Raw genomic sequence first — 16547 nt, 5'->3', positions numbered from 1 at the left:
TCTTCTGAAATAGGATTGCAGAGGGAGCACAGAGCAGCCAGAAGCTGCACACTACCTGAAACTTCAGTGTTTAGCAAGCTAAGGCTGTGCTACTTAAGGAGAGTAATGTGATGAAGTGTGAAAAAGATGCAGTTTCCTCACCTTCTTGTAAAACAGCCTTGCTAGTGTGATTGCTGCTGTTCATCTAATGCAATCCGGGGTGCTATGGCATGCAGCTGAAATTTTCTTTTCCAAATCTGCTGCAGGAGAGCCAGTGAAACATAAAGGATGGCTAGATGTATTCATGCTGAATTTGGAGGGTGTCTTGCCCATCTTAAACTTAAAGCAGTGTGGTTGTGTGGCTGTCTGAAAAGCTGCACATCTTTTTTGTGGACAGGCAAGGTGGGTGCGAGTCTCTCTGAACTGACTACTGTCTGTGCCATAAGAGCCTGTGGAGATGCTGGTTGTTGTCTTGGAAGCATTTTCAGTGAGCAGCACGTGCTCATCTTGTTTTGATTATTTTTGCACAGCTCTGATTGTCTTTCTGTATAGCAGCATAATACAAGTGGCTGTGGAATTTGTACTTGGCTTCTTCAGCAAGGGTAGCTCCTTTGCAGGTAACACCTAACAACTGAAATGTCCTTGCAGGCCTGTGCCCTGACTGGGAGACCTGGGACCCGAAGAAACCTGTGGACAATGCTCGGGAAGCCATGCAGCAGGCGGACGACTGGCTGGGCGTGCCACAGGTAAGGCTGTGCAGCGGTTAAGCTTTGTGCTGGCAACCAAGCTTGAATTTAGATTGAGGAAAGCAGGTGAAGTTGTTTGGAAGCTTCCAAAAGTTACGGTTTACTCATGTGAAATGACCTGAGAAAGGACAAATTGTAATGAAATGCACTATTACATTTCGGAGCTCTGATTGTAAGATTTTGTGTAGTTGTCTCCACTGAAGACAGCTGGTGTTGCAGCATGTAGGGTACGGGAAAAAGTGCATGTATAGTGGTGCCTGCTCTGTTAGTCCATGGAGTGAGTTTGTCTTGCTGTGTTGAATGCCACAGAAGGAAAACTCACAGGGTTCAGAAATCAAAGATGACTTTCAAACAGAGAACAATGTATTTGCAAACCACATTGTTTTCATGCTGATAAAGTTGGACAAAGTGCTGAAGTCTCTGAAGCTGCAAGCACTGCAGTTCAGAGCTGTAGCACACAGGATTATGGATTACTAATTCTTTCAGTTTCAGTTATCCCTGTGTTGCTTTTTGGGGGGAACATGGCTACTGTGGACTTGCCTCACTACCATTTAGTTTGTCACGGTCTCCTGAGACCCCCCGTATAACCAAGGCACAAAACACCCCCAGACCACATTTGGACCATAATGAGCTTCTTGATTTTCTTGCCATGAGGTAATAAATGGTGTTGTGTGTATCAAAGGGAAAATAAATGTAAGAAATTGCATTAGCATGCAGGAGTTTTGAAATGTGAGACACTGTATATAGCTGTGTTTCTGTGTTGACATGTGGTAACCAAGCACTGGTACAATACACTTAATTGCGCTGTCTTTCAGGTTATTACCCCTGAAGAAATTATCCACCCTGATGTGGATGAGCACTCTGTAATGACTTACCTCTCCCAGTTCCCCAAAGCCAAGCTGAAACCAGGAGCTCCTTTAAAACCCAAACTGAATCCAAAGAAAGCAAGGGCTTACGGCAGAGGTAAGGACTTGGTGAGCTTAAGCTGCACAGAGCGTTTAACTCTTCAGAAATCTGGGTGGGGTTTTTTGCTTGTGTTGAACTACAGACCTACTGTAACTGACTTCAAAGTTTCACTTGTATACTCTTGGTGTGGTGCCTAGTTTCAGAAATACGTGGATATAGTCCAAAAGACACTCCTATTTCTAACATGTAAATTCCCCAAAGTCTCTGAACCTGTTTTGCAAGCTGCCAGCCTTGCAGTCCACAGCTGGAAGAAGTAGCATGATATGGGGCTAAAACAACCTTGGTGTGAAATTTAAACTAGTAGTATTGCTGCTGACAGTCATTGATCTAGCAGTGAATGCTTCTTGTGATAAAGCACTCCTTAAAGAGGAAAAACCCCTTTACGTCGATGTGTGTCTCTGAGCAGGCTCTGTGTAGAGGCAGAGTCTCCAGTTTCCCAGGCTTGGTGGCAGATGTGTATTGGTCGGCTAATTCTAATTACAGATTTTGAATTGATCAGTAGGTGTGAATACTTTATTTGCACGTGCACAAAGGTGGTTGGTAACACTTCAAACATTAAATAATGCTAAGCTTTTGTTGTAAAGGCTGTGTCTGCTAATTGAAAGGACTTGTCCGTAGACATTTATGCAACTGTAGATTTACATAGGCATTTGGATTTTTAACTTGCCTTTTAAATGGATAATTCCTGTAACTTCTGATGTGGTTCTACGCTAGATTGGAATACAATCGCAACTAAATGAGTAACAGATTTTTACCTTTAGTGTTCTTGGTGTGTAGCAAGACATTACTTAAGCATTACACTTTGTTCTCCATTCTCTCTTTTTTTTAGATCTGGGGCCAGCTAAGGTACTTCGAGATTTTTACTATTACTGGGTGTCAGAATTGGGTGTACGAGAGTGTAACGGAAAGAAACAAAAGTTTCCTTTTTTTTTTCTGTTTTTCCTGTTTTTTTTTTTTTCAGCCTGATTTTTCCATTGAAAGTTAACTAGTCTAATGAATAGACATAGACGCTATCTCTGCACTGACGAGCAGTCATTGTAGTCAGAAGTGGGTTTAGCACTTACACTAGTTGGGGTTTATGTCCTTCATTGGTGCCTTCCACAGCAAACCACAATTCATAGACACATTTGTCAGATCCCAAAAATATAGACTACCTATAGTCCACTTACTGTTGTAATGACTGATCAGCCTGCCTCAGTCTGTCAAGTCTGGCTTTAGTCATGTTCTTATTCTTTCAAAAACTGGAATTACTTGGTTTGCTTTTGTGCATGCAGTGCTCTGGAGCCATTGTAATGGAAATTTATAAAGGGTGAGCGGCTCTTCTTGAAAGATTGATGTTTTCCCCAAAGTTAATTGCCAAAACAGAGTCACTAAATATAATTGACAGCTGCTAACATATGTCAGAACCAAAAGGTGCTAACGTATGTCAGAACCAGCAGCAAGGGGCTTGCTGCCAACCTGGGCAGGGTCTTTTGGACAAATGAGTAACAGGTCTTCACATTTCCAGAAAAAAATGGTTGTCAGGTGTGAAGTTGGTCAGTCTTAGCTTTTTTTTGTTACTGTTTTTCCATATACTGCAGTAAGTTATTCATAACCTCTCAAGGTGAATCTTGGTTTTAGCACATCACCCTGGACACTGCAGTGGTTTACTCTTAGGGTGGCTGTGTGTAGACCTGATGTGAAGTGAGCCTGCAATGGTGCTGTAGGGTCCTGCAGATCATCAGTGACGCACTAAGAGTTCTCATTTACCCAGCCAAAGCAGATCTCTGAGAAGAGAATAAAAACTAGAAGATTAAATGTAGGCTACGAAAGTGCTGTGACTAATGCTGTCCTGGCTGAAGCTGTCTTCTGAGGATAAGCAATCCTTCTTCTTGTGCTTGTGCTTGCAGAAGGGGATACTTAACTCGAATACCGTATCCTAATGCTTGTGTGGTGGACTGAAGATATGCAGAGCGAATTTATAGCTGTTTAAAGCAGATGATAATCTAGGGCTTAGTTTGAAAGAATTAATATGTCAATTGTTAACACCTTATCAGAATGCTCAGATTTCCTAATAAAAACATGATCTTCCTTGCATTGCTCTCAAGTTATTGTTTTCTGAAGATAAACAAGTTCAGGAATTCTGTTGTTCACGACCGCTTCCTTTATAATCTATCAGACGTTGCACTTTCCACTAATTGTGCTATGGAGCTGTAGTGCCCACGGTTTTATGAATAAGCTGAGGAGTAATTCCTTTGGATGGAAGAGTATATATGTTTGGGCTAGTCTGGAACCAGCAATTTTGGGAAGTTCTTCCACCCACTCAGTCTGACACCACCATGACAGGTGTCATGACCTGAGGCTATGTATAGGGAGATGATGAAACCCTGCTGGTAAATGCATGCTGTAGCAGGCCCTGTGCTGAGGAACAAGGAAACTGATTAAAAGTTAAGCGTAAGTGGCACTGAATTGCAGGATTTTCATGGTTTAAAGAGGTTCCTGCGTGCTGTGTGTACAACAATCACTCTAACAATGTAGTTTGAGCAGCTCTCAAAGAATAATAAATCTGAGCAATATCTGTACAGCTGAGTTCTGAAAATGAAGTAAAATGGGACAGTATAGGTAAGAACTGTCTTGCTTAAATAAGTCCTTCACCCTTGGCTCTAGGGTAGTAAATTTACCAAAAGGCTTCCCAAAATTTCTCTCCTGCCTCCCTGGGTGCCCTTCCTGCAGTGCAGCACCGTTGCAGCGTTTAGCTGTGTGAAGCAGAGCAGCTCCTAAAGAACAGCTAATGCACAATACCCCGCTTGCTGTCGGCGTCGGCATCGGCTGGGCACTCGCCAGTGGTGGGGGTGACCCTCAGAGCGTGGCTTAGGCAAATGGGGTAACTTGTTTTCACCTGAAACCAGATGCCCAGTGGCATTTGACTCAGCCAGAGATCCTGAGGTTCAACCAGTTTTTAAAAACGCTTGTATTGTAAGAGTAGGGGTTATTGTGAGCACAATGCTCTGGGCAGCTGCTGAAGAGGTGTTGTGCAGTGGCCTGGGGAAGCTGGTGCTGGGGACTTGTGTGGGAGGACAGGTTGGACAGGTTGTGGGTTGTCTCTGAACTACCTTTTGGGTTTTGCAGCAAGTGCTAATGTGCCGCTGTGTGTCTGTCCCACAGGGGTTGAGCCTCACGGGAACATGGTGAAGCAGCCTGCCATCTTCACGGTAGACACCATCAGTGCTGGGCAGGGAGACCTGATGGTCTTCATAGAGGATCCAGAAGGAAACAGAGAAGAGGTACGTATGTTAAATATTTTGTGTGGAAAAGTCAAGCTGATGTGAATGCTAAAGTTTTTGTAGTAACCTTCATCTTTCACAAGTGAGGTCTTAACAGATAAATCATCTAAAAAGAAGCTGCAAAATACCATCCATTAAAAGTGCAAGCCTCAAGCTTTTCCTCATAATTGCCTTAGTGGATGAACTTGAAAAAGAAGTCAGTATCTGCAACTAAGCAACACAACTGCAATATCCAGTAGTTGCTGGCTTTAGCTTGACTGGCCAAGTACATTCTGACATGCTTTTAGATAACACACATCACTAAATCTGTCTGCCCTTACTCATTCTGCAAGAATGGCAAAAGCAGCTATTTAGATGCCATGAATCATTTTGAGTTAAAATGCTGGTTTTAATGTTTATAGAAACTTCTCATCCAAGTGCTCCACTTGATCGTGTTACAACATTCCAGAAAAATACAGCTGTACGTTGGACTTAATGTCTCCTCAGTTTTGGCCTGCCTTAGTAGAGCAGTTAGCAGCAAGGGAAAGGGCTGGGGTGGGAAGGCAGCTTGCTTTATCTCATGAAAAGACAAAACCAATGTTTTTTTTCCTTGTGATGAGAGGAGGTAGCAAGGCTCGCTGCTCCCACAGCGACATGTCTCTGACATTGCCGGCTGTAGAAATAGTTCACAGTATAAAGTGCCACACAGAACAGTCTTAGGCTGGCGTGCGTGGGCACAGCTCGGTGATGGATGTGTTTTCTCTCCTAGGCGAAGATAACACCGTCCAGTGACAAAAATAAGACCTATTCAGTTCAGTATGTGCCAAGGGTTACTGGACCTCACAAGGTAGGTTGTGTGTCAATAACCAGTATTCTCTTGCTAAATGTTCTGCTCTGCTGGTTGTTAACGTAAGCCCTTGAGGGCTGCCTGTTTACTGACGGCGTAATAGCCACTCTGGGCATATTGAAGAAAAGGTAGCTCGGTGGGGCCTTCATTCTCTGTCTGAGCTATCGGGCTGCCCCCTTCTCAAGGGGGAAGGAGGGGTATCTTGGGAGAAAGTGCATTGGTGTTTGGGTATCAAGTGCTGCAGCTGGCTCTCCTCTCATGTGGGGCCACTTCTTGCAGCTTGGGAAGCCAGTTTTGTGGGTTGTCATGGATATACAGAGGAAAGTACCAGGTTGTTTCTATAAGGCGTTTCTTCACTGATGATATTCTACACTGTAGGGCTCTTGCAGAGAAGGTTGCCCATGCAGCTGTGTCCTCAGATGGCTGCAGAAGCAGGTGATCCCATTGCTTGGCACTTGCCTGAGTGGCTGTTCCCCACAGCCAGCCTGAAAAGATAAAAGCAACTTCTGCTGCCACTTCATTGCTGGATGGTGATCTGCCTCTTATTGGCATGTCTACATTCAAGCATCCCTGCTGGTGTGGCTGACCCCGTGATCAGTAGCACTTTAAGGAGTTGGCCAGCAGTTATGCTGCATGGACAGGATTGAGGTTGTGGGATGGATGGTGTCTCACTTCTGAGCCATAGACTCTCTGTGCTAGGAATGCAGGTGCTTGACCTCACACTTGGCTGTGTGGCAGTGACACTGAGCTCTGCCTCTGCCTGGTGGGTTGGAGCTGACGCTGTCTGTCTCTAGGTTTCAGTCCTGTTTGCCGGGCAGCACATCTCAAAGAGCCCGTTTGAAGTGAACGTTGACAAAGCCCAGGGTGATGCAAGCAAAGTAACAGCAAAGGGACCAGGACTGGAGGCGACAGGGAACATTGCCAACAAGCCTACCTACTTTGACCTCTACACAGCGGGTAAGCAGGACAATTGAGTGCCAAAATCCTGCAGCTTCCTCAAACGTGAGGAGAACCTAAGCCTTGGAGGAATAAACAAACTGAAAAGTGGATGAGGGTTTGCCGCCCCATCAAATTCAGAGGTGAAATAGTAGCCAGGCTGTTCTGGAGGCTTCAGCTGTGTATCAGATGTTTGAAGTATGGAGCCGTGCTGGAGCAGGAAGGTGTTAAGCGTTGCCCAGAAATTTGCCATGAACTTGCTGAGTGGCAGAAGGCAAGTTCCTATGTGCTTTCTTCCCCCACCACATTTTAAGCAGGAATGTGAAATACCCACCTCTGAAGGATAAACTGTGAGTAAACTGTAAACACTTGATGTGTTCTGTATTTAGTTTTACAGAAAGAATCTCTGCAGTGCTATTTTGAGTTCATACTTCAATGACGAACTGTTTTCAACCTCTGTTGAATTTATTAGAGGGCTACTGTCTTCACGAGGGCATCTTCATCGTGTGACTTGTTGCTTGCTATTAGGCCAATGCTGTAGCCTAGAGGAATGAATCAATAAGATGCTACAAATGCTAATTCGTTTAGAACAATGTGAAACTACTTAGGGCAGTCACCTGGAAGTGTTTAAACACCAAAATATGCTGACTAGCATATTTTAAATTGCCTTCTGCCTGAGGGTGCTTATAAATAAAATTAAATGTGGTTATAGTGAGGGGAAGTGTTATGTTCAGCCCCTAACTGGGAGAGGGAGTGGTCTGAATCATGTAAAGACATGTCTGGCCTCTAAAAGTGTCTGGAAAACTTGCTTTTGTTGCATGATGAGTTGAATAAAATGTGAGAGGAGCAGGTGTCTGAGCAAAAGTGAGTACGTATAGTCTGTCTGAGAAGGATCCTTGTGCAGACCAGCATGCACGTTGTCAGAGTTCTTAATCTAAACCGCTTCAAAGCCTGAGAGATTGAACTGACAACTGGTAAGGTTGTGGGCTGGTCTGTAAAGAAGGTGGTACAGGGTGGTAGCCATAGGGTAACCAGGCTGTATGTGTATTTAGTACTATAATGCTGTTGCAGAACCCTGTGGCTGGAGCAGCAGAGCCCTGTCAGTTTGGCTTCATGGAGATGCCACCATCCTGTCTTGCCCCCTACCCACTTGAACGTCTGGTTGCTGTCAGCAGAAGCTGAACATACAGACTGTGCCTAGAAATGGTAGCAGAGGACAGCTGGCTGAGCCCAGACAGCTGGCTGAAATCCTAAATGCAGTGCATGTTGCTGTGGGGAAGCCAAGGCTCAGCTGGGCTTGTTTCCTTTGCAGGTGCTGGTGTGGGTGACGTGAATGTGGAAGTGGAGGATCCTCAGGGGAGAAGCCTTGCTGAAGTTGTGGTAGAAGACAAAGGCAACCAAGTCTACCGTTGCACCTACAAACCTGTTCAAGCTGGTCCTCACGTTGTCAAAGTGACTTTTGCTGGGGAGGCAATTCCCAAAACTCCTTGCACTGTTCTCGTCGGAGAGGGTATGCTTTTTAAAAAGGCACCTAAATGTAGATGGCCACTTTTCTCCTTGGATGCGATCACAGGATATGCTTGAATCTTGCCTTGGACATTCTCTGTACCTTTCAATATCTTGGACCTGATTCAGGGGGTCACCTGGGTATTCACAGGGTAGACCAGCACTCTCTAACAGTAATACGGCTTTTGTTGCTAGAGTTTCTTTTCTGCCTAGACCTCCAAATGTTAAGCTGCCCTCTGTATTTTTTTTGAAGTGTTTTATGCAGCTGTGCAGTGTCTTGCTGTTTTCCACCTTTGTTCCTCAAATGACTATATTTACTGTTTTCCTCCTTAACTGACACCTAACTTGCTTTCTGTTCCATCCTTACGTGCTCCTACGCTTTTAGATCTCTGCTCATCTCTCCTGAGCTACCCTCCATTTGTGGAATTTTGGACTTCACTGCTAATGGCTTCATAGTTGGTAAGAGGTGTGCAGGATGCTCCGTCATGTTTGCTTTTTGTAAGCTTCTAGCCTGCAGCTTGTCCCGGCCAAAAGGGTTTTTTTGGGGTTGGGGAAGAAAGTTGCAAGCGAACTGAAGCGGTGTGTAACCCAGTCAGTGAAACTGGCTTAACCACAAGCTGCCTGACTCAGTTGTGTAAGGGCTCTGCAAACTGTTCCCACTCCATGTTGGGCACGCTCCTGTATGCTCCCACGGAGTTTTCAGAGCTAGCAGATGGCATGCGATCTTCACTTACACTATCTGACGTAGGACGTGGAGCAATGTTGGCTGCTGCAGGGGTGAGGGTAAAACTTGTAAGCTCTTGAAATGAGTAAAAACCTAATGAGCTGCTTGGCAGTCTTGTGCTCCTGCTGTAAACACGATGTCTTTTGCAGAAATGCATGCTGAGTTTACACTGTTGTGATTATTTGTAAGTCTCTTCAAACCTTCAGGTCTTTGGAGTTGAAGACCACGTGATAGCTGGGATTGTGTAACAAAATCTGTTCATAAGCGTGCGTTACTTATTTACGTAGCCACTCTTCAGGCCTGGAGAAGCACATGGAGTAAAGAGGTCAAACGTAAACTTAAGCTCAGCCGTACGTAACCTGCTGCCCCTACCCATGACTGCTTTGGTCTGCAGAGGGCTTGATGGCTTTGTTTCTGGAAGTATGAACTGCAACAAGCAGGAGGTTTTGACGTGACATCTCTTAATGAAGCATGTGCAGAACTCGGCTTTGCTATTAGCAGTTATTCCAGTCATGTGCTTCTGAAAGAATAGCACAATAATACTGTTCATTGGGGCTTATCTGCAAAGGCAAACTTCACCCCCATGCTGCAGTGTGCCTCGACATGAAAGGCATCAAGATTGTGCCTAGAATGGTGAATATCTGTACGTAATAGTCATGTAAAAGTTTTGTATTGATAACTGGCATCAAATTGGAAAGCAACAGGGCTTCAGCGTTTGCTTTAATTCTAAAAAATGACCCTTGTAGGGGGTCAGTGTTTCCTGGCTGCACCAAATGCTACTGCCCAAAAACCGTGGGACATAGTCAGCGGCTGGGCAGGCTCCTGTCTGCCTTGATGCTGTAACATTAAAACTTGTGCTGAAAGCTAAGCTGTGGTTGCCCTGAGTCAACATTAAACAGAAGGTTGTTCCAGGCTGGCTAGGCTGTGTGTATGTGGAGAATCAAAGACGGTGTTGATGTCTGACATTCCCTTGCAGCATGCAATCCGAATGCATGTCGTGCTACTGGTAGAGGTCTGCAGCCCAAGGGCGTCCGCATGAGGGAGACGGCTGACTTCAAGGTTGACACGAGGGCAGCAGGGAGCGGAGACCTTGGAGTGACTATAAAGGGACCGAGTAAGTGTTGGGGTGAATTTGTACTGTGGATGTGTTTTGGGGAAGGGGGGAAGCAGAGACTGTGAAAAGGAAGAGCAGTAAGGAGATGGTGGCCTGATGGAACTTTTGTTTTGTATCACCATAAAAAGCCAAATTTCAGAAGGGTTTTCTGGTACTTTGTGTTTCGTGTGAAGGTTTTGATCTGAGGGGCTGGGTAAAATTACATCTGGTTTTAGGTCTCTCCATTTTAATGCGTATCAGTTAGCAAAACTGAGAAAATCCATGTGTCTCCTTTGGGTGGCATAGCTTTACCCAAGCTTTATGGGTTCGTATTGCATCTTCATCTGATCTGGGAGCAAGTCATACTCCAGGGTCTCTGGCAAGGTGGAAATCCTACTCTTGTAAAGCTAAGAATGGCTCAGAGTGGCACTCCTGGCTACAGTGGATGCTTGGACACATGAGCCGGCGAGGAGTGGGTTGATGGAACCTGTAGGCTGACATGGAGACCTTCTGCCAGGATCTGTCCCCAGGTCCTTTGCTGTGTTCTGAGCTCTGGATGTGGCCCTCCTCCTGGACCGCGGCAGGCTGGGGCAATGGGTGCGCCGGTGGCCGCTGGCTTGTGCAGTGGGCTCCTGAGGCTGCCAGCAGCGGTGGCTGTGCAGCTGCTCTCGGGGAGCTGCTGTGCTTCTGTGGTACTTGTGAGCCCGTCACCTCCCCCTGGCTGGGACGGTATTAAAAGGTGCATTGTATTGCCTTCACCTCCTCCACATGCACAGTGCTCTGATTGTGTGGCTTAATGCGGTTAGTGGGGGGGAAAAAGCAACAGACGTATCGATGTAAATTTTAGTGTATTAAGCTTTTCTTCTGGAATTCTTCATCTTGAAGAAAATGAAAAGTAGACATTCCCTGCATACTTGTGGTTGCAAAGTCTGACAAATGTTAAGCTTTTTTTGTTTTAACATATGACATGCATCATACTGCAGACTAAGAAAATAAAACACAAGGGAACCTATTAAGTCTGGTAACTTAAAATACTTTCTGCTGTATTTCTTCTGGGAGTGTTTGCTGTCTTTATCCTAGAGGGCAACTAGAACTAACTTCCCTTATAACCTGACCTTTTTCTTTCTGGTGGAAGAAATTTATTCTTGCAAGCTAAAATAAATACTAGAAAACATGAACTTGTCTGAGTAATTGAAGGCAAGATGGAAGCTGTTAAGTTTAATGCTGAACTGATCTTTCAACAGAGGGCTTGGAGGAGCTGGTGAAACAAAAGGGCTTTATGGACGGTGTATATGCATTTGAATACTATCCAGCTACCCCAGGGAAATACCTTGTCATGATTACATGGGGTGGGCACAACATCCCAAAAAGGTGAGTTAGAAGTTGCTTTTTTGAAGTTTTTGTGCCCTTTGATGGGTTGTATAGTTGATGGGTTTTTAAAGTAACACTGACCTTTGAAAAAATTTGGGAGGGACAAAGTTAGTGGCAAACAATTGCTGTGACAGTTTATCTACAGCCGGTTTTAGGGCTGCAGTGGCTTATAATGGGAAAGCTTTGAAGGGTGATTCAGATCAGTCTTGCTAAACCCAAAATGATGAATACAAAAAACAGTAAAACTTGGTAGATCATGCAGTTTGGACTTCTCTGTGAGTTTTTGAAGGGATTTGTTATTTTAATGTCTAGGGCTACAGCAAGCAGTGCAAGCCAAGTATTTGATGCTCAGGATTTGTGGTGCAAGATGTAAGCACGTGATGGGTTGGGTGCCCTCTCTGCTGGAAAGACAGTCTGCTGGGCACTGTGCCACCACATGATAGCATCTATTAATTTGGGAAATCCAATGTAAAGCCTCATTAAAATGCCTGGGGGAAAACGTGGATGCTGTATTTGTCCTCATTTCTAATCCTGTGCTTTGTTTTTCTCTTGCAGCCCCTTTGAAGTTCAAGTGGGTCATGAAGCAGGTCCTCAGAAAGTGCGAGCCTGGGGGCCAGGACTGCATGAGGGGGTCGTGGGCAAATCGGCTGACTTTGTGGTAGAGTCCATCGGCACAGAAGTTGGCTCGCTTGGTATGTTATGTTACTTCGTTTGCCTGAAATATTTGTGTATTGCAATGCTAGCAGTGAACTCATGAGAAACAATAGCTTTTCCGTCAGTAAAAAAACATGTCTGTAAGATGTTTTGGTCTAAACACAAACTTATATCAGAGAATCAAAGGCAAGTCCTGGAGACAGGAACATGTGTGATGGGGAGTATTAATCTGTGGTTTTGTGGGATGAGATCTAGAAGGGAATGATGGATTATCTCCTATATTGCTGAAAAAGGGTGATAGAGAGCCTGGTTGTGGCTAATAAAAAGCAGTTTGGGGAAGTGGTGTTAAATTAGCAGCCACCGCAAACCTAACACAAAGAACCTGCTTGTTCCTTTTTTAGGCTTTGCGATAGAAGGCCCTTCTCAGGCTAAAATTGAGTGTGATGACAAGAATGATGGCTCATGTGATGTGAAGTATTGGCCCAAAGAGCCTGGTGAATACGCTGTGCACATCATGTGCGATGATGAGGACATAAAAGACAGCCCTTACATGGCCTTCATCCGACCAGCTTCAGTAGAATTCAACCCTGATAAGGTGGTGTATAAGACTTTGCCCATGGCATAGCAAGTCTTTGACGTAGCTACAGTAGAGATGTTTCTGAAGACTTCTGATAACAGACTTGACTCTTAAGCTGCCTGTGCTTAAAGCTCTGAATTTGCCGTGCTCCAGACAGATATTACTCAGCTTTTTCTAATAACACTGTTGTGGTTTTGATTTGATGTAATGAAAACTTGCTGAATTAGTCCAAATTCCTAGCTTCAACACTAGCCTCTACTTGTATCCCATGCTTCGTGCCTTTTATGGGAAGGTGAAGGTCTTTAGAAAGAAATCACTTAGTTTTACTTCTTCTGAACTGCAAGTGACTCTTGGGGTGGATTTTTTTAGGTGAAGGCTTATGGCCCGGGCTTGGAGAGAACTGGCTGTATAGTGAACAATCCTGCTGAGTTCACAGTTGAAACCAAGGACGCTGGGAAAGCACCTCTGAAGATGTATGCACAGGTAAAAAGCCAAAGGCAACTATGTGAAACTTCAGCAAAAGGGCTTTAATACTGTTGGAAAATGCCTTAAGTATTTCTACTCACTCACACGCCACTTAATTCTGGGCATGTGTAATTCTCTCAGAGCTCTGTGCTTTGATCTGTGTAATGTAGTCGGGCACCAAACCGAACTCAAGACAAGGTGACTTCTCCCTGGCACATGAAATACATGGCTTTGCTTCCTTACTTGGAGTCTCCTCAGCAAAGCAAGCTGTAATTTCCTGGAGTTGTCATTTGGATGCAGCCGAAGTGTCTCAGCCTGTGAATTTCAGATGAGCTTGTTAAAATGAGTGTTGTAGGATGGTGTCAGGAATGAGCAAGTGTTAGATGAGGAAGACTTATAGGAGTGTAATTTGCATGTTTCTTCAGTGTTTGAGCTGCAATTCTGGAAAAAAAGTTTGGGGCTGTTCAAACTGTACAGACATTTTTAAAGTACCTGAACCTTCTGCTTGTGTTACTGCTTTTTAGGATGGAGAAGGAAACCCTATCGATATCCAGATAAAGAGCAAGCCTGATGGTGTGTTTGCCTGTTCCTATGTGCCAGTTAAACCAATCAAACATACAATTTCTGTTGTCTGGGGAGGAGCCAACGTGCCCAACAGCCCATTTAGGGTAAGTACAGAGGTGGATATTACTAGTTCTAGCCAAGCAGGACATTCATGCTCGCAACTACTTGTCATTACAACCAGGATGATAAAACCCTTCTGTGAACTTCAAGGAGGTGTGCCCTTCTGCTCCCTTTTTTTCGGAGTCTACCCACTTGAACAAAGCTTTCTGTTTTTACAAGCTCACACGTTGGAGATCTCCTATCAGTCTAGCTGCAGCCTGGGGGAGTTGGGGCACTTCACTCTTACCTTGGTACTGTTTTCCTGTAGCCTCTGTCCAAGCAGTGCTCCAGCTTGACTGTGATCTTGAGCAACACAGATTTGTGATTCTGACCCTTGTAAATCTGTGTAGGTCCTTATAGGTCAAGGGAGTCATCCTCAGAAAGTGAAAGTGTTTGGACCTGGTGTGGAGAGAACTGGCCTGAAAGCAAATGAGCCGACCCACTTCACTGTCGACTGCACGGATGCAGGAGAAGGTAAAGGCCAGCTGGGCTGTTGCTGTGGTATTGGAACCACAGATCATGCCAGGATGGGGGATTATGTACTGTTTCATGCTGGTTATGCTTGTTTCTTGGAAAAACTTTGGGAAGCAGAGCATTGCAATGAGTTGTGATGTGTTTCATCAGTTAACATGGTGGCTTGAACAGCTACTCTGGAAATGGGAATGTGCTGGCTGTTTGGCTAGCAGTATCTGTACCATCCGGTAGCAGAACCTCTGTTTGCTTTTCCTAGGTGATGTCAGTGTTGGAATTAAGTGTGATGCTCGTGTGGTCAGCGATGAGGAAGAAGACATAGATTTCGACATCATCCACAATGCTAATGATACGTTCACAGTGAAATATGCACCACCTGCAGCTGGGCGCTACACTATTAAAGTGCTTTTCGCAGGAGAGGTTTGCAACCTTTGTTTTAGAGCCTGATGTTGCTAGAGCCTGTTTATCTGCTCTTTGATCACCAAGCACGTGCCAATTCACAGCTGGCTGTGGCAGTTTACAGCTGTCTCCTTTCATTTCAGCTCACATGCACTTTGTCTGGTCGCTGTTTCTAAACACACTTTTGTAGTACTTGAAGTTACAGAAATGAGGAGGGCTGGCTGGAGACACTGAAGTTCAAGCTGTGATATGTTGGGCTGGCATAATGAGTGTGCTGTCAATGGTGGGGCAAAGCTGCTTTCTAAAGGATAGAAAACAGAAGTGACTCTACAAGGAACATGGGAATAAAAATAAATTTTCCTTTAAAAGAAAACCAAAGGGAGAGAGAAACCCCTGCAAACTCTCCATCTGTTAACTTTGCCCTAGACTTTGAGTGATAGTACTCAATAAGGCAGAGTGTTTAAGTGAGGTGAAATTTTACTCAAGATGGTACTGGAGTTAAAACAGAAGTACCTTAAAAAGATTATCTGTCTGGTTTTGGCCAGTGAAGAGTGACCTAGTTATGTTTAGAGCTGTGTTTCTGTTGCAGGAAATTCCTGCCAGCCCGTTCAGAGTTAAAGTGGACCCCTCACACGATGCCAGCAAAGTGAAAGCTGAAGGACCTGGACTGAACAAAACTGGTGAGAGCTGGGTTGAGATGGTGTGGCCGGTGCTGGACCTTGAGGAGCTGTTGTGGGGTAGCCGCTGCCTGGCTGAGCATTGCTGGGATGCAGTGATGCAATCCTGGATACAGTGGGGTAGGGTGCCAGGCAATTGGAAGTGACTCCATTCCCATGGTATTTTACTTGACTGGGCTTTGTAGGTACTGAATGCATCTTGAGAAGTGTTTCTATGTGTGAGCTTTGCATAAATTAGAATTAACGTTTTTCTTCAGGTGTGGAAAATGGCAAGCCAACACACTTCACTGTGTTCACCAAGGGAGCTGGAAAAGCGCCGCTGGATGTGCATTTCAGCAGCCTGGTGCCAGGGGAGGCGGTGGCAGATCTGGATGTCATTGACAACTATGACTATTCCCACACTGTTAGGTACACTCCAATACAGCAGGTAGGTCTGTCTCCTATAGGAATACAAGAGTGATCAGCTCATGTTGCCGTGGTACCATGACCTACCTCCCTGGTATCTGTGCACAGAAGAACGAGCAGATAAATTTTGCCTGAGTGTCCTGTTCCCTAGGATCCCTAAAGTCTGCAGGACAATTGGGATTGGAAAGCAGTAATGCAGTTTTCTGGTGTAGGTATTGATAGCTTGTCACTGTTTTCTTTTCTGGGAACAAGTGAGATATTGAAGCCGTAGCGCACAGCTCATGTTGCTATTCCGCACCTTACCAGTCGAAGAGGAAAGGTGGTGAACCTTTCTGGGGTCCGAAATGGAGCTGGCTGCTGCATCAGCTGCTCTGGGCTGCCGTGGTCCTGCAAAGTCAGGGCTGTGGTGTGGCACCTCTCAGCAAGCTGCTGTTGTCAAAGGAGCAAACCAGAGCTGGGACAAAAAGCCCAGCATTTGGGTGATGGTGCAGCAGCTCCCCAGTAGAAAAGTGAACGAGTTGGTGCTAAGGAGGGAAGCTGGGCTGCAGAATGAATGCATCAAAGTATTTGTATTTGGGGTTTGCCCTTAGGTTGGAAAAAGATTCAGCCTAACTCATTTTGCTTCGCAGACAGATGCTCCCTAGCAACACCATTAAAGAGCTGAAAGTGGAAGCTGTTAATAACTAGAAGTACTTTTCCTTATGCTGTGCTTCCGTGTTTGTAAAGGGCCATTAAATGCCAGAATGCATGAGTCTCATGTATTTCTGAATAAGTAGGTACTGTAGTGCTGAGATGAAAGTGTTTTGCTGCTCTTGTTCTGCTGAAC

At 45.0% G+C, this 16547-nt stretch overlaps 1 protein-coding gene across 5 annotated transcripts in view; it reads left to right on the top strand.

Annotated features, from left to right (window-relative positions):
• FLNB (filamin B) overlaps positions 1 to 16547 on the top strand; it is a 72276-nt gene that overhangs the window by 25450 nt on the left and 30279 nt on the right. For all 5 annotated transcript variants that reach the window (XM_086470112.1, XM_086470111.1, XM_086470115.1 and 2 more), the window contains exons 3-18: positions 628 to 725; positions 1541 to 1688; positions 4836 to 4954; positions 5703 to 5780; positions 6575 to 6737; positions 8029 to 8226; positions 9923 to 10060; positions 11284 to 11410; positions 11966 to 12102; positions 12466 to 12659; positions 13011 to 13124; positions 13631 to 13774; positions 14120 to 14243; positions 14500 to 14660; positions 15229 to 15319; positions 15574 to 15743. In XM_086470112.1, the coding sequence (XP_086326238.1) occupies positions 628 to 725; positions 1541 to 1688; positions 4836 to 4954; positions 5703 to 5780; positions 6575 to 6737; positions 8029 to 8226; positions 9923 to 10060; positions 11284 to 11410; positions 11966 to 12102; positions 12466 to 12659; positions 13011 to 13124; positions 13631 to 13774; positions 14120 to 14243; positions 14500 to 14660; positions 15229 to 15319; positions 15574 to 15743 (2204 nt within the window). The remainder of the gene's footprint in view (positions 1 to 627; positions 726 to 1540; positions 1689 to 4835; positions 4955 to 5702; positions 5781 to 6574; positions 6738 to 8028; positions 8227 to 9922; positions 10061 to 11283; positions 11411 to 11965; positions 12103 to 12465; positions 12660 to 13010; positions 13125 to 13630; positions 13775 to 14119; positions 14244 to 14499; positions 14661 to 15228; positions 15320 to 15573; positions 15744 to 16547) is intronic.

Source organism: Leptosomus discolor, chromosome 9 (genome assembly GCF_034619465.1).
Source record: "Leptosomus discolor isolate bLepDis1 chromosome 9, bLepDis1.hap2, whole genome shotgun sequence".
NCBI classification, from domain to species: Eukaryota; Metazoa; Chordata; class Aves; order Leptosomiformes; family Leptosomidae; genus Leptosomus; species Leptosomus discolor.
Note: the sequence above shows the minus strand (reverse complement) of the source record. Positions and strands in the feature narration are given on the sequence as shown.